The sequence below is a fragment of the Protopterus annectens genome, chromosome 2.part2 (assembly GCF_019279795.1).
Source record: "Protopterus annectens isolate FY-2018-M chromosome 2.part2, PAN1.0, whole genome shotgun sequence".
NCBI lineage: Eukaryota > Metazoa > Chordata > Ceratodontiformes > Protopteridae > Protopterus > Protopterus annectens.
This window is the reverse complement of record NC_056730.1, coordinates 470,220,292-470,246,833: the sequence shown is the minus strand read 5'-3', so window position 1 is coordinate 470,246,833 and position 26,542 is coordinate 470,220,292. Positions and strand designations below refer to the sequence as shown.

Below are 26,542 nucleotides of genomic sequence, written 5' to 3'. Positions count from 1 at the left end.
GCAGTACAGAGGATAGGATGCTTTATATGCTAGGCATAGACCGCCTCTAAGCAACCTGTATGAGACTGAGTACAGAGATAGGACATTAAGACAATCTATGAAGGACAGGGTCTTCATACTCTGGTGAAGAAACTCAGAGGGCATTTCAACCATTCCAAGTGCCTGATTACATACAAACCAAGAGAGGCACTGAACTCAATGATGAGTCCGATAACAGTACTACTCTACTCAGCCCTTACTCCTTGGACCTAAATGCCATACCCTTGCATATGGGATGGGTGACAGAATGATTTTCTTAGTATCTTAGCTGCCTGTTGCAAATGCCATACTACTATCTATATATGCTCCCAGATCCCTAACCATCAGGTCAACTCTTAGGGGTGTTTTATCTATGAAATTATTAGCTTGGATGAACAGCTTTCTAAAGGGCACTGTAATGCATTTCTTTGCACTGAGTTTTAATCCATGGCTTTCACACCAGTCATTTGTTTGTGTTAGCCCTTCTTGTAGGATGTTGGTGTCATGAGTAGGCTATGATAGCTCCCCAATTTAGTCATCTGCAAACTTGGTGAGACAAGAGGCCTGTCACATTAGCCTTGACTTCAAAGACGTAGATGCCAAATAGGAGCTGCTCCAACTTTGAGCCCCAGGGTACATTACTGGTCACTAGTGTCTTGGAGGAGGCGGTCTCACTCATCCTGACTTCTTGGGTCCTATGAGCCAGCTGGCAATCCAGTAAGTTATGTAGGGATTTATGCAGAGTTCTGAGAGTTTTTCAATAGTACCCAAGAGGGGTATTGCATCAAGTGCCTTGGCTAGTTCAAGTTAGGTAGATGCACCATTTCCCCTCATCCACAGCCATGGTGACCCTCTCAAAAAAAAGTCTATCAGGTTTAGTAGTAAAGATCTTCCCTTAAACCCATACTGGGATGGGTCCAGTGTCTATAGCTTGCCAGTGTCCTTGTTGCTCATTTCATGATAATTCGTTCCATGGCTTTAGATAACAGACTTGTCAGACTGATTGGTCTGCTGTTCCCGGTGTCAGCTGATGGTCCACCCTTATGTAAAAGGGATGACCACTATATCCAGTCACCTGACATGAATCCTGTTTCGAGGCTGCAGTTTATGAGCATTTCAAGTGGTCCTCCTAGGTCATGTTTTTAGGCTACTTAGGAGGCAGCCGGGTATATTGTCAGGGTCCACTGAAGCAATATTTTTTGGCTTTAGTGAGAGCCTCCAGGACCTGTTCACTGTTGATAGTTTGGGGGAGGGGTATGCTACAAGGGTTTTCACAGGGGGGAGTGTTGGTGAAGTTAGAACTAAATTTATCAGCCAGTAGATTTGCTGTGTCACCTTGATCAGTAAAGGCTTTGCCATTTACCACCAGTTCTGCACAGTGCTGTGTACTGAACTTTAAGGTTCCTGACATTGCTTAACAAAAGCTTTGTGATTGTCCTTAGCTTGGGAGGCTATACAGACCTTGCAATTGGCTCCGTATTGAATTGTTAGCACTCGAAATGCCGAGTGCCACCAAGCCAAAAAAAAAAAAAAAAAGACCAAAAACACAAAAGAGCAGATATTAAAAACTGCCTTTGTCCTTAAACTTTTGATTGTAAGCCCACCACACCCCCAGATATGTTTATATACCAACTCTAAAATCACCACACCTCAAAAGGAATAATGGCATCTCAAACTTAGTACATACAAGTCCATTCTTTCAACCATTCAGTCTTCACATTTTGGGACTTGCTCTAGCATGTTCCGAAATTTCAAATGGTTACCATTTTAAATGACTTTTTTTTTTAAAACACCTTTATTGAATTATCACTTACGACATAGGCAATTTACATTTATACAAAAGTAATCAAACTATTAACAAATTAACATCAACAAACATTATACTTCACATATATTGCTATATATCATATATACCTAAGCAACATTACGTAAATTATTCATTTCCTGCTCCTTTTTTTAAACAAGAATCATTATTAAACAGTCACTTACGACATAAGCAATCGTACACTGACATAAATGAAAACAAACCACACCGACGCAATCTTAGTTGCAAGCATTATACATCACAAACCATACTGACACTCTCCCAGTTGCAATCATTGTACATCACTTATCTACCCAATCATTTTCAAACATTATACAGCTTAAGCCCTGCCTTCTTTTAAACTTCATTACTCCCCTGTATGTATTGTTCCCACAATTCCCATTTTTCCCTATATAGTTTGCTCCTACCCTACTCTAAAGATCTAAATTCCAATAGTTTAATCTCTGTTACTATATTCACTTCTTCTAATATAGTTGGTTTAGATTTTGCTTTCCATTTTCTCATATTTGCTTTTATGGCAGCCACCATAATTAGACACAGCAAAGTCTTACCATGTCTAGGCAATTCTGATTCTGCATCGTGGCTCAGAAATATCATCTCCTTCGTCACACCAATCTGCCCAACTAGCATCTCTGACAGTGAATCCAGCAAGGAATCCTTAAAGTCTGCCAACTCACCACACTCCCAGAAAATAATGTTCTCAAGTACCTCTTTCTTCCTTGTCACACCTTCAACATTTGATATCTACCCGATGAAAAATTCTCTAGAGTCTACTTGGGGTATAAAAATATCTATGTAAATATTTCTATGCAAAAATCCTAACTCTTCTAGATTTTGTTGCATATTTTGTAGACATACATATATCCACCTATTGTTTCTTTGTGAATTGCTTATCCAATCTCTCTTCCCAATCCTTTCCTTTCTAACCTCCTCTGAATGATTCTTATAGTTATCATGCAATATTTTATATGCTCTAATAATTGTTTTTTTTTAATAGCAGTTTCTGTTCTAGATGCTATTAAAACTCTACTAGTGCTGGTCTTACATTTAGAACCCCTTATTTCTATACTCTGATATCAATCCTTGACAGGGAAGGCAATCTCTAATTTGCAGTCCAAATAAATTCTTGGCCTCTTCCCATTCTATTACATTTCCCTCTCTAGTTATTTGCGCCCAATACCTCGTTTCCTTTGCCAGTTTTCTAAATGGACTTTTTGGACTTTATTACACCCTTTAATTTCTCATTTAGTCAAATCAGAAAGCTTTTATCTCTATTAGAGTTGCTCTTTCTCATTTTGGCCACAACTTTTTTTCTTTTGTTAACCTGTTACAGCAATTAGTTTTTAGTGTTAGATCTGGGTTTACTTCTTATAGTTATGGCAGCCTCAATGCAGTTGTTTACATGTATGTACAGGTTTCTGTAAATAATTCTGTACAGGTAGCTGTGTACACATGGTCTAGGAGCCATGAACTTTAACAAACTGTCACTTAGGATGTAGTATGCTTTTGAATACTTCCTTAATGTTACAGGTTAAGATAGGTTGTCCAGTTTGAATTTTAATTCAAGGGAGACAGCTTTGTGGTTTGACTTCAGTAATGAGGGTGTGAAAAATGGGAAGGGGTAGCACTGACTCATATTGCTGAGTACTATGTCCATTGTGTTAAATTTTCTGGTTGCAGAGCACACCATCTGCTCCAGGGTGTTTGTGTGGATAAAGTCCAGAAAGCACTGTGTCTGTGAATTAGAGGCAGTGTACACTTCCCAGTCTATAGAGGAGTAGTTAAAGTCTCTCATGAATAAGGTATTTGGTTGTTTGGTTGATGAGGACCTTTAGTAGGTTTAGGTAAGAGTTGTGAGCTTTCTGGGTCATAAATGGTGACCTGTAGCTGGCCAGGACATAATAAAGAACCTTGACTACAGATATTTGGACGTGGATGAACTCCAGAGCATCATCCTGTTTAAACTACCTAGAGCTATTTTTGCTGTTAATGTAGATAGAAACACCTCCATCTTTAGCCTCTGTCTGTGCTGCTGCTGTTGGTTTACGTGTAGGGAAGTCATTGTAGCCTTCTACAGCTTTAAAGCCAAGTCTCACTAACAGCACCGATGCCTACATTCTCCAGAGTGAGGAGAGCTTTTAGGGTGTGGAATTTCTGGTTTAGGTTCCTAGCATTGAGCAGTGTAGAGGGTACAAAGGGTTAAATGCGTGTGTATGTTAGCAGGTTAGTATATGTGACTGTCAACGCATCTTCAAGTCATGGAAAAGCACTGGGAAGAAACTTCTCGTAGTTTCTAATATCTTAGCCTGAGGCCCCGCTTTCCTTGCAGGTGCAAAGCAGAATGAAAACTTATTCCTTATTACGACAAAATATAGATAAATATAATATGTATTTTCTACTAACCTGTCATTTTCCTATTGGATACAGGAAGTGGTCTGATAGATGAAATGTACTGTCTTGTTATATTTCTATTGGTTGCTAACAGTGGTTTCATAGACAAAATTTATTACTCTTAAGATTTTCTATACGTCTGAAAAATCCTTCGTTTGGGGAGACATGAGTACAGTCTCCCGCACATGTCTTTTTCTATTTTAATAAAATAATTGTACTTTGAACTGCCAAGAGACTAAAATGTTTATTCAGCAGATTTACTTAAAAGCTGGTGCCATGACTCAGATCTGTTGGACTTTTGGGAGCTGCTTCTGCAGAAAAAGCACTTTACTGGGCCCTCTGCAAGCTTTCTGTCAAGATGATTTTTCTGAGGAATCAGAACACAACCGCACCCTTTCCTTTTTTTCTCTCTTGGTAGACTTGCATGCAAACGGTCAAAGGTAAGTGCTATTTTTATGCATGACTGTGGGATTAGTGTGTTTGGGGGATATTTTTACAGTTTTGTTTTTGCAATGTAAAATCTCTTTACAATGAGAGCAAGTGTGGGATCTGTAAAAGAAACTGAGCACGCCTGCCAGGTATACCTATTTTTAATGTTCTAAAGACAGTTGTTTGTATTTAGATAAATGGCATGAACTAACGGAAAATGGTGGTAAACTGACCTTTCCCCCTGCAGAAACTTTTGATACAGTTATTTTACTAAACTTGCAAAAACATCTTAAAGAAAAGGGCAATAAAGTCCCTGCTAGCTGCTGGTCAGCTTTTAACTCTTGGCAAATAGAATCTAAAGATAGAGAAAAAGAACCAATTGTGCGTAGTCTTAAACATAATACAGCAAGGCTGAAAACTCAATTACAAGCTGCAAATAAGACAGTTAACCGCCTTCAGCGTGCAGCCTGTCTGGGGCAGAAAGAATCTGGACTTTCTCCCTTTACAGAACTTCATAAAATGCAACTTAATCACAATGAGTCGTCAGAAGATGACTGTGTATTTAGTTTAGTACCCACTGCACCATCTCCACTATTTAATGAACTTTCTCCTCAGCCAGATTCTACTGTCTTGACTCCTCCACAACATTCACCATCCTTCTCAGAGACCTACTTCCACAGCTGCCCTCCTCAGATGCCCCAGCAGCCACTTCAAGCCATGCTCCCAAACCTTTATCAGATTATTTTTATCTCCCCTGTTACTTCTCCTGTGGCTGGTCATACTCATTCTACAGAATCTCAAAAGTCTGGTCATATAACTAAATCTACTGCTAGTAATAGAGAGGCAAATGATGCAAATTCCTCTCTAATGTATGCCAATTTTCCCAAACTGCATAAACAAAAAAAAAAAAAATATTTCCCTTTTCCAAAAGAACAAGTTACGTCCAATGCCACTTTGTCACCCAATTTCCTATAATTATAGATGGGGATGGTTATGTTGGTCCTGACAAATTCAGTTCAGATAGGGATGATGATAATTCCTCCTCAAAAGAGGAGGATGGCCTTGAGATAAATTCCCCAGCTACTCAACTGCTCTCTTTGCGACAGCTTCCTAATACAGCACATGGCAGAGATGACAACACACCTCCTGTTATGCATGTAGTACTTACCTTGTCCATTGTAGACTTTCAAACTATAGTAAACTCCCTTCCATCTACATGTACCAACCCAGCTAAATTCGCAAAGATCCTTGCAGGTCAAGTTAAATTGTAAAATCTTATGTTGAAAGAAATTAGAGCTGTATTGTAACATGCCCGTCTGCCAGACTTCCTAAACATATTTGGGAACATGCACAAATACCTGATCCTGTTCTCCAATACAAAGATACACAGGCTTTTAAAAATGCCAAACAACTCTTGCTCCAAGTCATAGCAGCTGTGTGCCCCCAGTCTCTAATTGGTCTCGTATAAAGGCAGTCGTACAATGGAAAAATGAGCCGGTGGACTCTTACCTATGCCATATGCCTGAGGCATTTGAAGCATACTCCGATTATCCTATGCCCACTGAAGGGCTAGCAGCGAGTGGTCTCTTGGATGCCTTTGTCGATGGATTGCTTCCCCCTAACCGTGACCAGTTGAGAAAAAGTCTTGTTTAAATTGGCCAAACCTAGGGCTCCATGAGCTTGTGACTCAGGTTCAATGTTTAACAGACATCCTTACTTGTGAGAAAAAAAAAAAGAGCAACAGGATCAATTAGTGAATGCACAGCGCCAAATGTAGAGTACCTTCCCCCGGTCAAGATGTAGAAATAGAAGAAAAAGAGGGGGACAAAACATGCCTAGATTTCCCCAAACACAGGCAGTATTTTCTCCACAATTCCCAAATGCCTGGCTTTATAATGCTTGAAATCAGACCCAGCAGGGTCCTAACTCTAACCTTTGTTTTACCTGTGGGCAGAGTGGCCATTGGAGAGATGATTGTCCTTTTCTACAGCCAGTTGCCCCACACTGCAAACAACTAATCCTTTTGAAACAACCTCTCCTGGTCTGCAAAATACTAGACGGCAGCCTCTCATATGGACTAACCCATGGCAACCACCTGCCCGGCAACAAACTGCCTAGGACAGCCATGAACAGGATTTACAGCCATTTGCAATGGTACCAGTTAAGCAAAAAGGCCCTTTTGTTAATATCAAAATTCAAAGATACCAGTGTTCCTTTTTTGATAGATGCTGGGGCTACCAGATCCATGCTAAATGCATCAGGTGCCCCAAATCTTCCTTTGTCTACCACTTTGGTGCATGGGGTAGGGATATCAGGAGTCCCTTTAGACTACCCAGAGACTGTTTCAGTCCCTATTCAACTTGGGCCATTGACAGCTAAGCTTGTCTTTCTCGTGGGGACCTCTCCACCCCTTAACCTGTTAAGAAGAGATCTCCTTTGTAAACTGCAGTGCAGAATATTTTGTATACCTGACGGAGTGTATTTTAATGTGCCTGATAACTCCCTAGCCATGCAAGTGTGTGTTGTCCCACAGATGTTGGATAAAGATGTCTTTTTTTCTTTCTTTACTGAGGCAGATCCTGCTAAAGCACTAGATGCAGCGTTTAGACTCCGTTCCCAAACAGCTATAGACTAAACATGAAAATTAAGTTTGTCTTATTAAAGAAGCCAACCACAATTCAAATTACATTAAAACCAAACAAACCCTTACCTATGGTGGCACAATATCCACTTTCTGCAGAGGCAGAAGCTGGAATTGAGCCTGTTATTTCAGCGTAGATTATCATTGTGCCTATAAGAAGTCCTTGTAATACACCTAGCTTGCCTGTAAAGAAACCGGGCAGAAACACCTATACATTAGTGCAGGACTTGAGGGCTGTAAATGATATAATAGTACCAGCTTTCCTTGTTGATCCTAACCCGGCAACTATTCTTAGCTTAATTCGTCCTTCAGCTACCACCTTTTCTGTTATTGATATCTCCTCACTGTTCTTCTCTATTCCGATCCATCCAAACAAGCAATATCTATTTGCATTTACCTATAAAGGGCAACAATACACCTGGACTCACCTGCCTCAGGGACATGTTAAATAGCCCACATTGTTTTCAAGAAAAACGAAATGGCAATTAGATTAACTGCAACTGCATTGTAAGCGCACTTTAGTACAGTACACAGATAATCTTCTCGTAGCTTCAAATTCTTTGACTGTCAAACCGATACTATTTTTCTACTGACTAAACTAGCTTAAAGTAAATCGATCTAGTTTCTACTTTGGCATCCTCTAATTCAGTATTTAGGACATCTAATTTCTGAAAATACATGCCACATTTTACCTTCACGAATAACTGCCACCCAAACTGCACTGAGACCTACAACACTGAAATAACTCAGAGGGTTTCTTGGGGTGGCAGGCTACTGTAGCCATTGGACCTCTAACTATACTAAAGTAACAAAACCTTTGTTAGAAATGCTTAAAAAGGACACGCCTGAGCCACTTCCTTGGCAACAAACTTATGAACAAGCCTTTGTTCAGTTAAAGTCTTCTTTCAAATACACCAGCCCTAGGACTGCCAAATTATTCTAAATAATTTTACATTTCAGTTGTAAACACAATAAAGTAGCACTGGGATTATTAGCTCAGAGAAAGAATGATGATTACATACAGATTGCTTACTATAGTACAAATCTTGATCCAGTACAAGCCGCCCTTCCCCCCTTCTTTGAGAGTGGTAGCAGCAGCTGCCCATTAGGTAGATATGACAGCAGCTCTAACTCTAGGGCATACCTTTGTTGCAGTACCACATTCTGTTGAAGCTTTGCTCCTGAAAACTAAGACAATACTGGTCTACTTCCAAGCTTTCTAAATATATGCTAGCACTGCTTAATAACCCTAATTTACAAATTGTCAGGTGCCCTCCCTTAACTCCTGCCTCTCTTATTTCAACTGCTGATGAGGGAAAACCATATAACTGTGTTCTTGTTGTTAACAATGTGCTTCCTCCTAGACCAGATTTGTAAGACACCACTGCAGAATTCTGTTCTTATTCTTTTCATCAATAGATCTTGTATATAAAGAAGACGGACAGTTAACTGATGCTTTTTCCATCTGTATTAAATTCTCTGTTTTATTAATAGGACAGTTGCAGGGTAATGTCTCCGCTCAAGTGGCATAGTGGCTCTCACAGAAGCTCGTAATTTATTCCAGTTATTGTTATGGTGTTATTTCTCAGTTTCTGAAGAAGTTCCTTACGAAAGTGAATGAAAGCGCTTAAGCTGATGTGTTTTTGGATGTAATAAATTCTGGTTCTTGATTCCTGAGTAGCGGTTTTTCTTTTTATATATTTTTATTTTCACTTTCCATAAAACCTTCATCAGTGCACTTGGTAATTGGTGTTTGTTTAAAGTTATTGACATGAACATTTTGTAATGCAATAGAAGATCGAGATGCAATAAGCTTAGTTATTAAAACTTTGCATAAAATTAGAAGCAAAAATAAAATTCTAATAGCAATGAGCATAATAAACTTTAGAATACCACCAGCCCATCCAGATAATAAATAAGCGAGCCATGCCCACTGTGAGCTGTCAGCCTCCTTAGCATTAGTTCAGCTACTCTTTCTGTAATTTTTAAATGGCTACACATGGCATGTTCGTTATCAGGAATAAACTTACAGCATTTCTCGTGCACAAGCACGCATGTACCCCCTTTTGACTCAAGCACAAAGTCGAGCTCCATTCTGTTCTGCAGCACTACAGTGTGCATAGCATTCAGCTCTGCTGTAATTACACAATTTAAAAGTTGCATTACTGAGTACTTTTGACAATTTAGGTAACTTTTGTAGCTCCCATACATCTTTTGGAGCTCCATTAAGCAGGAACTAAACCTGCTCCAGAAATAACATCACAAAGGTCCATATGAGAAAGTCCTTTGAAGACTACTTTTTTTAAATCATGATGGAGAATCAAAGATGCATCAATTTTAACAAATGGATTTTTTACAGCTCGAGTCTTTTGAACATTCTGGATCTTTCCGCTGGGCAAATCTGTTGCATGTCGGATAGCTGGAACAACAAGTCCGATAAAACAGTTACCAGTCCAGTTGTTTGTGAACTATCTGTAGGCTTTTTCCCCACAAACAAAACAGAAACTTTGTTCTAATGCATATACATATGGTCTTGAGTCCTCGTTTACTGTGGGTGCCTAAATGGGCTAAAACTATTAGTGTCATAAATAGGATAATCATCACTCACATAAGGCCCCAACATATTATTTCTTTGGTTTTAATTCTACATGGCTTGCTAATCAATGTGATATTACATCTACTATGTCCCACTTTCGGGTGCCATTGTGTTGCAAACAAAAAAAAAAAACTTCTTTGAAATAATACTGCAGCGGGAGGGCTGTAGGTTTGGTTCGTGTTTTTATCATTCCTCCCCTTTGTAGCGACGCCTGTCGAGTCTCAGAAACATTTAAAGGAAATACTCTGGAATACCAATGTGTGCAGTTACTATAGCAGCACATACCCAACAATTATTCACATCAAATGTTACTGCATAAGTCTGCAGAAAAGCATTAAATGTATTATATAGTGTCAGTCTGCCACTGTTTGTTTATGCTTAAGTGCTATGAATCTGTGCACTCTGTTTTATAAAAAGACTGAACAGTACTTACAGTTTCAGCAGGAATCAAGAAATGTAGCAACAAAACAAAAATAACAATTGCAGTTATCAAGGCAGCCAGCACACAGGAAGAGCAGGCTGGGCGGGGTCGGAATGGATTCTGGCAGATATCCAAGCACAGATGAAGTTTGTGATGACTACTTCGCTGTTGTTGCTGGATGCCAAAGAAATTTCCCATTGGCTGTGGCTGTTGTCTGTGTCTTATGAGCAGCACTTACTCGCCTGACTCAAGGGAAATGTCCTCCCTCCACTAGTATTTTAGCATTAGTCAACACATCTTCTTTCTAACTCTCTGGTTTTCCGTCTGGTATGAGAAGAGACTGGTTCATCATCCAACAAGGCCTCAGCAGAGGAGCTGAATGTAATAGGTTGGTTCCCTTCATTTGGGACTACTTCTTGGACATGGGAGATGTGGATCCAGGTTGGTGATCCTTCAAGTCTGAGGGCTGTGGCTGTAGTAAGTTAGACCAAAAAAGGTCCCTTCCATCTAGGCTGGGGAGCATCCCTTCTGGTGAAGGATCGAACGTACACACAATTGCCTGGATGGACATCATGTGTTACTTCTGGATCAGGCTGGATCTGGGCAGAGAGCAACTATGAATAGTAGTGCTGCAGAACAGAAATAAGAGACTTGCAATAATCAAACACATCATTAGTAAATTGTAATTTTAAACTGGCTGGAAGGGGTGTGGCTGGCATTTCATGGACCTTTCCATTAGAATTTTATGAGGAGAAAAATGTTCTCTGTGCACTGATTGCACTCCGAAGTGTAAATAACACCAAAGCCAGTGCCTCTGGCCATTATAACCCTGTTTTTGTAATAAGTTTAGCTAATTTAGTCTTTACTGTCTGATTAACACATTTAATCATACCTGAAGCTTGAGGTCTGTGTATATAGTGCAATTGCAGATTGATATATAGAAGTTATGTTCTTACCATAACGTTCCATGTTAGTTGTCTTCTTCTCGCCTTCTTCTTGCTGGATGGGTTCGGAGCCGACCTCGGCTCCGACTCGGCCACTCTAAAGCTCGAGAGTTGGTTCCACCGGCTCGAGGCTCCCCTTATATCCCACAATGCTAGGCGAGAGTTACCTCAGATCTCGTTTGTAAGCTAACCCCAGCTTATAACAGAAACAGTATAACTGTAAAAAACAGAATCCACCTCTAACAACAGGAAGAAGAAGGGTGACCTACATCCTGAAACAAGAAATATGCCTAATAGCATATAGCTAAGAAAGAGGTGGTAGAAAGAGAGGTCACGATCACAACTCCTCTAGGTCTGTCCAGGCCAGGGGGAAGGAGGGTGGGACGCAAGAAGAAGGCGAGAAGACAACTAACATGGAACGTTATGGTAAGAACATAACTTCTATATGTTAAGTTGTCTATCTCGCCTTCATTCTTGCTGGATGGGACCGCGTCCCTAGCACCTTGTCCCAGGTGGCCTAACGGAACAGACTCCTGAGAACAGTGGAACCAAAATTAGCTCTATGCCTAGAAGCTAAATCCAACTTATAATGGGAAATAAAAGTGTGAGGAGTAGCCCAAGTAGCCGCTGCACAAATGGTGTCAATAGGCAGTCTGTCTTGGAAGGCTAGAGAAGTAGCCAAAGCTCTGGTGGAATGTGCTTTAGGCTTATTAGGCAGTTTTTGGTGTCTAATCTCATAAACAAGGGTAATCAGAGATGTTAGCCATCTGGATAAAGATACCTTTGAAACTGGAAGTCCCTTTCTGCTTTCCGCATAGGAGACAAACAGTTGATCAGATTTTCTGAATTGTTTCGTCCTGTCCAAGTAGTACCTTAATTGACGATGAACATCCAGACAGTGTAATTTTTTTCAGACCTATTTGAATACTCCGGGAAAAAGACAGGGAGGTCAATGCACTGGTTTAGATTTGATGTTGAAACCACCTTAGGCAAAAGGACGGGTTAGTTCGTAAGGAAACTCTGTCCTTATGGAACACAAGGTAAGGAGAACGACAACTGAGTGCTTGAAGTTCTGAAATTCTTCTAGCTGATGTGATAGCCACCAGAAAGAGAGTTTTCCATGATAATAACTTTAAGGAACATGAAGCTGCAGGTTCGAAAGGGGAAAGAATCAAAGAAGCAAGAACTAAATTTAGGTCCCAAGGAGAGGGAGGATTTCTTACAGGAGGTCTGAGAAGAAAAACTCCTTTCAAAAAGGCTTTGCAGAGTTTGTGGGATATTAGGGCAGATTCAGAAATACCCACATGGAAATTAGAAATAGCTGCCAATTGAACCTTAAGAGTAGATGGAGATGAACCTGCATGGAAAAGTTCAGCAAGAAAATCAAGGACTAGTTGGATGGAAGCGGTGAAAGGATCTATGTCCTTTCCTTGTGCCCAATATGAAAAGCGTTTCCACTTACTCAAATAAATCATTCGAGTGGAAGATTTATGGGAAGCTATCAAAATATCTCTAACAGAGTGAGATAGTTGAGGAAGCCTGGCTACGGTTGGAAGTGGAGGAACCAAGCAGTGAGGTTCAGAGAGGGGAGGGAGCGATGAAACTGACCCGACTGATGGATCAAAAGATCTGGAACTAGGTCCAGATTCCACGGTCGCTCCAAAAGAAATCGATGTAGAAAGGGGAACCACACTTGCCGAGGCCAGTAAGGAGCAATGAGGATCAATGAGGCCTTCTGAGCGATAGCTTTCTGTATTACTTGAGAGATCAGTGGGAAAGGAGGAAATGCATACAGAAGTCCCGGGGGCCAAACTTGGACTAGCGCGTCCCTGCTGGGTTGGCCTGGTAAAGGGAATAGAGTGAAGTATTCTCTGCACTTGCTGTTTTGGGGAGTAGCAAAAAGATCGCAGCAAGGCTGACCCCACTTGAGAAAAATCTCTCTCACTACAGAGTCTTTCAGAGACCACTCGTGAGGCATGAGAATAGCTCTGCTCAACTTGTCCGCAATGTGATTGGACTTCCGGGGATGTGCGTTGCTATCAGAAACGCTGAGAAGAAATCGCCCATTGCCACAGTCTGAGTGCTTCTCGACACAGGGGTATGATCTGGTTCCGCCTTGTTTGTTGATGTACCACACTACAGACATATTGTCTGTCTGGATTGCAATCGTTCCCAAGGGAAGAGAGTCTTGAAGGGCTTGCAACGCTAAAAGCACTGCTCTCATCTCCAGAACATTTATGTGCAAGTGGCATTCGTTTGGTTGCCATGTGCCCTGGACTGTCCTGCCCTGATAATGCCCCCCCCCACCCGATCAGGGAGGCATCCGTTGTCAGAGTAGCAACCGGAGGAGGTGGAACAAATGGTCTCCCCAACAGGAGCTGGGGGGAAGACATCCACCACATGAGATGCTTTTTGCACGCTTGCGTGATCATAATGGTGTGAGACATTGGAAGTTCCTGGTATGACCATTGAGAAAAAAAGCATCCACTGAAGGATCCGCATGTGGTATCTGGCCAATGGAAGGAGAGGTATGGCCGCTGCCATGATTCCCAACACCTTTAGAACTAACCTGGCTTTGGCTCTGTTGTTGTTGAGAAGTAGTGATACTAATTTTTGAATGTCTGATATCCTTTGGTTCGTTAGTGTTGCAGACATGTTTACAGTATCTAAATTTGCGCCTATGTAGGTAATAGTACGACAAGGCGACAAAACAGACTTTTCGCAATTTATTGAGATACCCAGTTTTTGACAGACGCGAAAAGTGTAATCTCTGGCCATCAGAAGGAGATGCTTGGTGGGAGCTGTGAGGAGCCAGTCGTCCAAATATGGAAACACCTGGAATCCTTGTCGTCTCAGGTGAGAAGCTACCACTGCCATGCATTTGGTAAACACCGGGGCAGTGGTGAGACCAAAGGGCAGGGCCCTGAATTGAAAATGACTGGTTCCCAGCCTGAAGTGGAGGAATCTTCTGGAGCGCCTGTTCATTTTTATGTGATAGTACGCGTCCTGAAGGTCTATAGAGCACATCCAGTTTCCTTTCCCAATAGGGGAAGAATGGATTGCAGCGTGACCATCCGAAATCTTGTTTTCTTGACCGATCTGTTCAAGATACTGAGATCCAAAATTGATCTCCAGTCCCTGTTTTCTTTGGAACTAAAAGAACCTTGAGTAGATTCGGATCCTAGTTGGTCTGCTGGCACTGGCTGAATAGCTCTTTTGCAAGCAGTTTTGAAATTTCCAAAGCTGCTATATCCCTTTGAGCGGTGGAACATCTGGAAGGGATTTTTGACTGATTTGGAAAGCGAAGAAAGGGAATAGAATAACCTTCGGAAATGATGGACTGTACCCATTTGTCTTGTGTCAAGGATAGCCAGGCTTCGGGTACAGTGACAATCTTCCCGACTGCCTCCGAAGATGGGCAGTCGGGCAACACCTCAGGGATGCTGAAAGGGCTTATCGGAGGCGTTTCTCGATTGCCCTGGTTCTGCGGACCCCTCTGCCTCTAGGGCGGCGTCTACCATTGTTGTTCCCCCTCTGCCTCTGGCGGGAACCGACTCTGTGCGTCAGGCGAAGTCCCTTGAGATTGTTTACGGAACCACATCTTTCCCCCCTTCTGGCCTTTGGGGTAAGGCCTAGAAGGAGTAGAAAAACGGACTCCGACGGCAGAAAGGGTTTTGCCATCAGTCTCGCACCTAGTCAGGGTCTCTTTCACTTGTGGACCAAAAAGAGATGATCCATCAAAAGGGGAGTTCGTGAAAGACGTCTTGAAAGGTTCCGCAAAATTGCATAGCCGCATCCAGGCGTGCCTACGTAAGGCTACACCTGTCCCTGCGGCTCTGCTCGCTCCATCGGCTGCATAAGAGAGGAGGCGCATGGAGGAGTTGGATATGGAATTAAGGGTAGCCAGCTGCGTGTTCATTTTCTCTTGGAAACCCGCAGCTGTAGGGTCCTTCAGCATTTCACTCGCTTCTTTGATCAAGTCCCTTTGAAGACGAGTGAAATGGCACAGGTAATTCAGCGAACGCATAGTAAATGTCGCTGAGGAGAACATCCGCTTCCCGTACCTATCCATGGACCTAGATTCCTTGTTAGGTGGATGGACAGGCACTGAAGGATCGGCCAGTTCCTTCTTTGTGGCGGCAGCTACCACCATAGCATCCACAGAGACTCCTTTTGATAAAAATTCCTTGTCTGATGGAGCTGTGATGAATTTGGAGGGTCTCCTGGGAGTGGGGTCCACTGAATCAGGAGCCGTCCATGCCTTTTAGCAACCACCTGCATGAGGGGTCAAGGGGACACCCAGGAGGTGGAAGGACGAGAGCCAAACGCCTCAAGATACACAGATTCGTCCTCCGAAGGGTTGAGGGCTGGCCAATTTCCCCTCTGTTTAAGTATCTCCAGAATGTCTGCAAATGAGACATCTTCAGAAGGGGAACGGGGGGGAACCCTCAGAATCATCCAGATCTGTGTCCGACGTGATAGACTCAGGTGAGTCAATGTGCTTCCTCTTGCACTTCCTCTTCCGAGGGGGCTCTTCTGCCAAATCAGGAGAGGCCTCGGAAGAGGATGAAATCCCCAAAGGGAGCTCCTGAGGAGTTGGCTCTCTGCGGTCCGGGATGAGGGAGTGAGTCGACTTACCCTGAGGCAGCATAGAGGGAGGGGCTGACGGAGCCGACTGTGGAGTAGAGCCAGGCTCTAACACACTCCGCATGACCTCGAAAGCACCCCTGTCAGGCAGAGCCAGAGGTCCCGCTCCGAGGAGCTAAGGACCCCCTCGGCACCGACAGTGATGGCTCCGAGGCCGATGTCGGAGCCGAACTCACCAGCGCCTAAGCACCTAGAGGGAGAGGGGGTCGGACAAGGGTCCGATGCCACTCACCCCTCGAGCCGATGAGGGAAGTCCGGCGCCGAGATTCCTCCATGGAAGAAAACGGAGCCGACGACGGAGCCGAAGACAATTGTCTCGGCTCCGAGGTGACCACAGTCTCGGTTCCGACACGACCCGGCTCCGAACTCAAGAGAGTCGAAGGAGGAAGGAGTTGATGGACCGGGACAGGCACCGACTGATGAGTCGGGCTCTGAAGCATCTGGGCTAGTGCCTCGGACTTGAGTAGTCGACTCACCACCCTCTGAAGGTCATGATCGGACAGCCTCGATGACCTAGAGGAATGAGACCTTTGGCTCCGTTCAGACAGCAGGGGAGATCCTGGAGCCGAATGAACGGAGCCAAGAGAAGGTGACCTAGACCTCTTTCTGGTTGTCGGCTCAAGATCTTGTCGGAGCCGACACGGTACCTCGATAACCTCGGCTCCGGCGGAGCCGAGGAAGCCACAGAAACTGTGGACTGAGTCTTATCGGCTCCAGCCGAGCCGATAAAGGCAAAGGTTGAACAACCTGAGGTCTCGGCTCAGAAGCCGGAGCCGAAGACCTCGATGCCTTGGAGGGCTTCCCTGTTGAGACAGACAGGGAATCCTCAGGCTTCAACAAGCCTCTCAATATAAGCTTGTTTTCTTTCCTGCAGGACCCTGGGGCTGAAGCCATGGCAGACAGCACAGGAGTCCTGCAGGTGCAAAGGCCCCAGACAATAGACACAAGAAGTGTGAGCGTCTGTCAGAGACATTTTCTGACAGCACGCATCACACTTCTTGAATCCGGAGACCTTTGCTTCTTTAGACATAGCCTAACTGGTGAACACAAACACACACTCAAACACACCAGTTATACCCTGTCAGAATAACAAACTTTAGTAAAAATACTAAAAATAAAGTACAATAAACAGTAGTACACTACACAAACACTCCCTAGGGAAGGGAAGGCCTAAGGCCCAAGGGAAGAACTAAAAGTTCTTTTAACAAGAAACGGGAAAAATTAGGTTCGGGGATAAAGTTCAATGAACTACACTAATTTAAGAATAATTAAACTAAAAAAGGGGTAAAAAGAGTAACTTTTTATAGAAAAAGCTAAAACTCACCAGGAACCGGTAGAATAACCAACCTCGAAGCTGTAGCGGCAAACGAGATCTGAGGTAACTCTCGCCTAGCATTGTGGGATATAAGGGGAGCCTCGAGCCGGTGGAACCAACTCTCGAGCTTTAGAGTGGCCGAGTCGGAGCCGAGGTCGGCTCCGAACCCATCCAGCAAGAATGAAGGCGAGATAGACAACTTAACATTTAATATTTTACAAAGATGTTGCACCACTTGACTAGTGAAATGGGTGCCTCTGTCAGACTGTATATTACAGGGGAAAATCCCAAATTGGGGTATCCATTCAAACACCAACTTTTTGGCCACTGTAGCTGCATCATTTTTTGAACACTGGTAAGCTTCTGCCCAACCAGAAAAAAAAACATTTACAATAACCAATACATATTTAAACTTTGCACTTGGCGGTAATGCAATGAAATCCCACTGAATACTACAAAAGGGTCCCCATGGTTTTTTGATATTGTGTGTGGAAACAGTAACAGACTTTGACCCATTAAAAGAAAGACGTATATTACAAGTATTTACAAGATGTTGGATGACTTTTGAAGCATAAGGGGCACCAACAGTCAGTCGAGTTGTTTTAATAATGCATTTTTTCCAGATGGGATGGCAAATGGTAAGCCCATGCCAGTTGATATACAATAATCTTGTGGGGCTACTAACCGCCAGAGTGAGTCCAGGGAACGACAGCAGCCTCCACAAATCCACCTTACCCTTTCAGAGTCTTCAGCTTTGTTTTGGAAATGCAACACAGGTTAATGACACAAGTATATCATCAGTTTGAGAAGGCTGCAAAAAAAAAAAAAAACTTGAACAAGATTTAACAAGGCAGCCTGTTATGCAGCTCTGTCTACCAAAGCATTTCCTCTTGATTTAAAGGAGGAATCAGACTTATGAGCAGCACACTTTGCAACAGCTGTTTTCTTTGGCAAGAGCAAGGCATCTAACAATTTTTGAACAGAAACAGCATTTTTGATGTGTCCAGCAGAAGTAAGATATTCACATTCCTGCCACAACGTTCCAAAATCATGACATTTTTTTGTTGAGGTCTCTCTCAATAAGATAAATATTGTTTACCATGCCATCGATTTGGACCTAGAAGATATGTTATTACATTCGACATTCCATCTCACCTTAGGGAGTACCTTTATGTTGCTAAACCTAGAATTCCTGGTATGTTTGGTATTCCTAAGGTACATAAATCTGTGAACATCCCACCACTTAGACCTATCGTTGCCTCTGAAGGTTCAAAGACAGAGCCTTTGGCTAAATATTTTGATTACAGACTCAAATCTTTCTCTATGGACAAACCCCACATTCTCAAGGATTCTTGGCATTTTTGGAAGTACTCTGTTCAGTACCCTATGATGATGGGGTAATTTTGGTTACTACTGACAAAAGACTTGTAAACTCCATCATTCCTCATGGGGAGGGTATGGAGTTATTCCATTATGCTATGGACAAAGGGACCCATTGTTTAATGATGATGTTTTACTGTTATTGCAATGCATGGAATTAGTTCCTGCTAATAACTTTGTCTACTTTGATGGTGAATATTTTAAACAGCATGGGGGGGGGGGGGGTTGCCATGGGTGCAACTTCTGCCCCCATTTTTGCAAACATGGTGTTGCGGTCTTGGGAAACAACCAAAGTGTTTAACTCATCCTGTACTGCCTATTAAAATTGTATCCGAGGTATTTGGATGATATTTTTATTTTGTGGAGTGGTGGTGTTGAATTATTGGACATGTTCATTCAATTCTTGCATGGTACTACGGATTTATTGGAATTCACTTGCCAACATCATTTTTCACAGATTAGTTTTCTTGATATTCTGTTAAGCAAGGATTCCATTAGCAATTGCTTTTAGTCCAGTATTTTTTAGGAAGCCCACCTATTCTAATTGTTTTTTTACACTTTGACAGTCAACACCCATTATGGCAGAAGCGGAACTTGGTTAAAGGGCAACTCATTAGACTCAGCCGCTTGGTTTCTAATGATGCTCATTTTTATGATGAGGTTAATAAGATGAAGCATATTTTCCTCGAAAGGGGTTACCCTGAGGATTTATTTGATATATTGGCACAATATGTAATCAGTTCCAAGCATACTAGATATAGACCTATTTTGTGCCCTTGTGATGGTACTGCCAATGATGATGCGATACCAGCTTCCTCTGTTTCATCTAATGACCTTTCGAGAGCCTTGGTTTTACCTTATAGTAAAAGTATTGATACCGTGAAAGCAGACATTAATGTACAACATTGGTCTACTGCCTTTTCTGCCTGGGTCTTACTGGTAAATTGGGGGACTTTACCCAAATTTGTATTCAAGAACAGTAGAAATATGAAAAATATCTTTGAATGGCAAGGGGCCTATGATGAGAAGTTTATAAATCGGTGGGGTATGAAGAAGTGTGGCTCCTGTAAACAATGCAGGTTCATCTTTGAAGGCTCCAGTATACACATTCATGGTTATCCACACATTATTCCTGTGAAGGGTCGACATAACTAACTCTAGGGAAATGGTGTATGTGGCAGTATGTGCATCTTGCCCATCATTTTATGCTGGCAAGACTGTTGGGCTGTTAAAGACACAAATTTATCAACACACACATGCTATTCATAAGTCTAATCACACTAATGCTTTAAGCATAGCTTAACTTGTAAGGATTAAAAAAAAAAAATTCTATCCTTGAACAGGTAGAACAAAAAACGGTGGAGGGGGTGATTTGGAAAACCTGCTTGAAAAAAGGGAATTCCATTGGCACGTTTTACTGACCTGCACTTGTCCACCTGGTATCAATGATGTAATTTCTTTAAAACCTGTTTTAAAAGGCAAATCTTTATGCATTGGCTAATCTTGTTTTTAACCTTATGCACTTTCCTAGTGATATTATGTATTGTTTTTTGTTTTCTTCTTACCACAAGGTGTGCTTACATGTGTATCTTGGAATGTTGGCAGCCTTACGATTTTAATTGTAGTAGTTTTAACAATGGTGTAATTTACTTTACTTAAAAAAAAAGGGGGGGGGGTTTGGCACCATTTTTTAAAATAGTTGTATTTAATCATGTTTTTCCTTTTAGTTTTAACTCAGTTTTTGAAGAAGTTCCTTATCAAAGTGAATGAAAGAGCTTAAACTGATGTGATTTTGGATGTAATAAATTTTGGTTCATGATTCCTGAGTAGTGTTTTTTTCTTATTTGTTTTATAGTACGCTGCTAGACCGTGGTTTTGTTTATAAGTTTTGAAAATAAAAAAAATAGTTTTTGAAAGGTTTGGCAAAATGTATGAAAATATTTTTGGTCTCTGAAAAGTAGTTTTAGTGTGATGCTTTCTCAGCGTCAAAGGGGGGATTGTAGAGGTTGCAAAGGGTTAAATACATGTGTATGTTAGCAGGTTAGTGAGCGTACCTGCAAAAGCATCTTGAAGTCACGGAAAAGTACTGGGAAGAAACTTCTTGTATTTTGTAGTACCTTAGCCTGAGGCCCTGCTTTCCTTGCAGGGATGTAGCAGAAAGGAAACTTATTCCTTATTAGGGCAAAATATAGATAACAAATATAAGATGTATTTTCTACTAACTTGACATTTTCCTATCGGATACAGGACAGTGGTCTGACAGATTAAATGTACTGTCTTGTTATATTTCCATTGGCTGCTAACAGTGGTTTCATGCATAAAATGTATTACTCTAAGATTTTCTATATAATGTCTGAAAAATCCTTTGTTCAGAGAGACATAAATTTGAGTATTGTCTCCTGCACGTGTTTTTCTGTTTTAATAAAATAATTGTACTTTGAACTGCCAAGAGACTAAAGTGTTTATTCATCAGATTTACCTTAACAGCAGTAACACTTCAAGGTTGTTTTTGAGTTTTTTTTTCTTTTGCTATATTGGAAGTTTTGTCATTTTGACATTGCCTAAAAAAGGCTCTAAGAGGATGGATAAAATATTAGCCAATATCCAAAAGCCCAGAGGGGACAGGTGCACACCATCCATGGCAAAGTTGTCTGTTAACCATGTCCTACTATACTGATAGATACTGGATCCCTTGGTGTGACACCATAAACAAGCCCATTATTAAAATCAATCATTTTCTGTTCATACTGTGGCATCATCCTTGGTGAAGGTAGAATGCTGCTCAATGCAAGGCAGATACTGATCTATGATACACATTCAGAGAGAGCTCCATAATATTTCTTTTTATGTAGTCCAGTGAAGTATGCCTCGGGTCATTTACACCCACATGGACTATGACATAATCATATTGGTATATGTCCGTTATCGGTTTAGTTAGGTTTTCCGGGTTGATTTTTATTTCAAGGGGACAGCTTTGTAGCCCAAATGCACCAAAAAGGATGAGACAAATTGGCGGGGGGGGGGGGGGGGTGCAACACTCTCCCATGTTGGTGACTTGACTGCATGCATGATATTGCAGACCCTAGATACTGACAGGTAACTAACCTTTATATCTTCTCCTTGCCCAGCCTGCTGACAGGAGCATGTGTGTGTTGTACATTGGAATCCCCTATGACAACAGTACTAAGTAAACTGTTTGCTTGTCTTGTGGGCTTTGTTCTTGGGTGAACACTTATGTATGGTAGTAGGTGCTGCTTTTTCTGTGTGCTTTTGTGTTTACTGATGGTAGGTGTTGCAGTTTGATGCCTTAGGAGGTCTCTGAGGTTTGGAAAAGCTTTCAAGAGCCTTAGCATAAGAAGGTCCGTCTGTGGTGAGTAGAATTTGTGAAGGATGTAGTATGTGTGTGTGTGTGCTTGACTACCTTTGTTTGTAAGCAAGGTTTTTGCCTCCAAGGAAGTTACGTATGTACATCTCTCACATACTGTGTTAGTTTAAGGATTAAAAGATTGTTTGAGTATGAGACAATTGCTATGTTGTCTCAGGCTGTCCATATCTACCAAGCTAACCAAAGGGACATTAGAAAATTTAAAAATTCATGTTGTCAGGACATATATTAGGGTTGGGCTATTACGGTTTAGGGTCTTGGTTTTACAGGGGTCACGAGTGGTGTTTAGGGTGAAGGCTAGACATTGGGCAGCATTATGATTTCAGTGCTGTTTGATGTTCTAACTAGCTGCTCTAAGCTTAGCTCCACGCAAAGCCTTTCTGTGTTGTGGGTTAAACACTGAAGTACTAGCTTTACAGGTTTGCTACTGTACAAAGTACTGCTAATTGCCACTCAGCAGTGAACAACTCTGCAAAAATCCACCTAATTTACAGTAGAGAGAAAAAACTGAAAACTAATTCCTGTGCCTTCTGGCCAATAAACTACACTTTGAGCTCCCTGGAGTGCTTCCCATCTCAGAGAGACCAGACAAACATCTTTTGACACAAGATGGGTGATCTTGGAACTTCTTAATGTAAAACCATGACAAAATTAGTATTTAAGTGTAAACACCCATCAAGTCCCTAAAAAGCCTCTGGATGATGAAACAATCTCACTTTAAGCCTTCCCGGGTGTTTCCCAACCCGGACTGACCGGGTTACTTTATTACTACCACTAGAATAGTAGTTGCAGTCTTCTTAATGTAAAAACACACTTCAAGTATCCAAAAGTGAAATGGTACTAACTAGCTACAACAAATAATCACTTTAAGCCACCTTGTTATGTTTCCCTACCCTAACAGACCAAACTGTCTTTCTACTCTCACTAGAACTGCAGTCCCAGCCTTAAACACACAATTTAGTTAGCCAAAAGTGAAAATGTACCAGAAACAAGCCAAACAACAAACTACAAATAGTAGCAAGGAGATTCAAAGGCAGACAAGCCAACAATGAAAAACACAATTTAAGGCATTTTCAAAGTAATCGCTTTTACTTGCAGAAGACTAGTTTACAACTGCTTACATTCGCCTGTATATAATAGTCACATTTGTGCAGTTATTGGCTCGATTAACCAGAGCTGCACTGCATTTGGCAACATTTGCCAGAGGTCTAGAGTGTGCTTGAATCCAAGCCACCCAAAGCTAAGAAGAAGAAATTAATTTTATTTTGAGCTTGAGCTGCACTTTTTCAACTGTATTTTACTGTTTTACTGCATTAACTTGCACCTTTTTGACTGTTTTCAGTCACTATTTGTGCCTGCTTCATTACTGCACTTGCTTTGCACTGAAATATTTCTTTTAGCATAGACTAGATCCAGACTTGCTGAATCTAGCCTGTTTTTCATACATTTGAACTCAGATCAAACCATCTTACATGTACCCTTGCGGTAGAAGAGTATAGATATAGTCTTGTCCGAGCCTTAGATTGCTAGAGGATCATTGTGTAATTTCCTATTGGCAGACTAGTTTAAAACTATTTATATCTAACCATATATAAGCCTTGTGTTTAGCAGTACCCTGTACAGACACAAACAACAAAAAAACACTTTCTCCCTAGATACCAGTCACTGAAACCCTTCCAGGCTTCTCACCTGTACTCTTCTGCACTGCAGGCAACTCAGTTGAGCACTGAGCATCGTCACCCCACTATTCATCCCTGATCTTCTATAGAACAAGTCTCCTTGTTAAACGCAGAGCAATAGCTGACCCAATTTACACACTCACAAACTAGTACTTAAAATGAACTGCTACTATGGACAGTCAGTTTTCCAAAATTTCTCCAGGCAGCCTGACTGACATGGAAATCCTGATGTAGTGTAGCAAGTGCCTCATGTATGCTGACAACCACTTACTCCTAAAGCAAATAGATACAGTATGTGAAAGATGTAACTATATCATGAAAAGTACAGTTGTGTACACTTACCATAAATGTAGATGTTCAAGTGTATTGACTGTTGTAGTCATTACATTTGGGTAATCCTTCTGGCAGGTTGCCCTCAGTCGGCCTGAATTCGAAAATCCTGAGTCCTGCGTTGGCTGCTGTCGCCCCTTCCCTGACGTCAGGTCATCAGGGGTATAAAAGATGCGGCCGACGCAATTTTCTTTAGTTTTTCTTGCCCCAGATGTCAGGTGCCCCTGAAAGGGTAGCCAAAATGTGTATATATGTAAATACATGCACCAATATAAACTTTACCTTCATCGACAAGCAAATACACCACACAGGTTGTATAAATCAGAGAAGGAAGGATAGGTTCTATCAGAAGAAAGGGGGATGGCAGGTGGGTAACCTGGACTGCAACAGTGAATACACTCAAACATCTACATTTATGGTAAGTGTACACAACTGTACTATGTTCTTCATGTTTCACTGTTGCAGTCATTACATTTGGGTAGAGTCCCAAAGCTATGGATGGGAGGTTGGAGCTAAATAGCATTAGGAGCGGCCATGAGGCCCTGCAGAACTGCAGTGGCAAAGCCTGCCCTGGATTTAGAGTAGAGTGTCAGATGATCGTGCTTTGTAAAGGTGTGCACTGAACTCCCAAGTAGCAGCCTCTAACATGTCCTTGGTTGGTACTCCCCTGAGAAAGGCTGCTGAAGTGGCTGCAGCTCTGGTTGAATGTGGCCTAATGCCTTTAGGCACTGGCTTGCTATGATGTAAGTAGCAGAAACGAATGCAGTGGCCTATCCACTTTGAAATAGTATGCTTTGAGATAGCCTTTCCTTGTGATCCTGCAGCATATGCCACTAGTAATTGCTCTGTCTTTCTGAAAACTTTGGTTCTGTCCAAGTAGAATCTAAGCTGTCTGTGTACGTCCAAAGAATGCAGAATTATTTCCCCCTTGTTCTGTGGATTTGGATAAAAAGTTGGCAGATGAATAGTTTTGTTAAGAGCCACACTGGACACCACCTTAGGCATAAATGTTTAGTTTGTCCTCGGAGAGACCCTGTCTGGATAAAAAATGATAAAAGTTTCCACCGCCATGAGTGCCTGTAGCTCTGAAACTCATCTTGCAGAAGTTATTGCTAAGAGCAGAGCCGTTTTCCAAGATAAAAATTTTATATCAGCAGTAGCAGCTGGCTCAAAAAGGAGGCAGGGTGAGTTTTTCCAAGACATAGTTGAGGTCTCATGCAGGCATTGGTGATCTCCTTGGAGACCTTACATTTTTGGCTCCTCTGAGGTACTGTTTTAATAAAGGATGAGAAAAGATTGGTGGCTCTGTATTGTAATGAGCCGAAATGGCAGAGGCATGAATTTTAATAGATGAAAAAGACGGGCCTTTGTCCAGCATCTCAGTTAAGTATTGCAAAATCTGAGGAATATTTGGCACCGCTGTATCAGTTCCTTGTGCCTGGTTCCAAGCACAGAATCTCTTCCATTTTCCAGCATAAGATTTTCTAGTACTAGGCCTTCTGGCATCCAAAATGACATCCATCACAGCTTTACTGAGAGGTGTGTTTTGTATGACTACATTATCTGCCATGCAGCCAAGTTTAAAGTCCTGAGATGGCTGTGCAGGATCCGATTGTTTTGCTGGGGCAGTAGATGAGGCATTTGAGGTAAGGTCCAAGCTGGGCATTGAGACAAGTTCTTTAGGATTGGAAGCCAGTACTGGCGGGGCCAGTCTGGGGCAATCAGTATCATTTCTGGCTACTCTTGTCTGGCCTTTAGGAGTACATTGGGCAGGAGAGGCAGTGGGGGAAAGGCATATACTGACAGGTTTTTCCAGCTGAAAGATAGGGCGTCCACTTTCCATGCTTGTCTGTGATAAGTCCTTGAGCAGAATCTTGTTAGTTGTGAGGGGAGGCAAATAGATCTATGTCCGGGCATCCTCATTTCCTTATCATCATGCTGAAGACTTGTGGATCCAGCTGCCACTAGTGGGGATCCATGAGGTTTCTGCTTAGTTCATCTGCCGGAGTATTTTTCCTTCCTGGCAGGAATTGTGCCTGCAGATGTACTTGATAAGTTAATGCTGTGTCCCACAAAGTCATGGCTAGTCTGTAAAGGGGGTAAGAATGTGTGCCCCCCTGCTTTTTATATACCACAGGACAGTGGTGTTGTCTGTCTATATCAGTAGTTGTCCCGGATGAAGTAGGTTCTTGAAGGCTGTCAGGGCATTCTGAACAGCTAGCATCTCTTTTTGATTGATATGTAGATGCATTTGGGTTGAGGACCATGTGCCCTGAATGCATCTTCCTGCCATGTGGGCCCCCCAGGCATAATCTGATGCATCCGTTGTTAGTGTCTGCCTGGCTGGGAGTAATGTGAATGGCTGTCCCTTGTTTTGGTGACAAGCCTCTGCCCACCATCGAAACTCCTGTTGTAGGCAGGGAATAAGAGTAATCATTGTTTCCAGGCTGTGGCAATGTTGAGTACAAATACTTTTTAGGTACCATTGAAGTTTCCTCATATGCAGTCTTGCATATGGAATTAGTAGGATGTAGGATGCAG

At 42.0% G+C, this 26,542-nt stretch overlaps 1 protein-coding gene across 1 annotated transcript in view; it reads right to left on the bottom strand.

The window, feature by feature from the left end:
* POLK (DNA polymerase kappa) overlaps nucleotides 1-5,840 on the bottom strand; it is a 1,256,064-nt gene extending 1,250,224 nt beyond the window's left edge. The window contains exon 1 of the mRNA XM_044064442.1: nucleotides 5,832-5,840. Coding sequence (XP_043920377.1) covers nucleotides 5,832-5,840 — 9 coding nt within the window. The remainder of the gene's footprint in view (nucleotides 1-5,831) is intronic.
* Nucleotides 5,841-26,542: the final 20,702 nt, after the last annotated feature.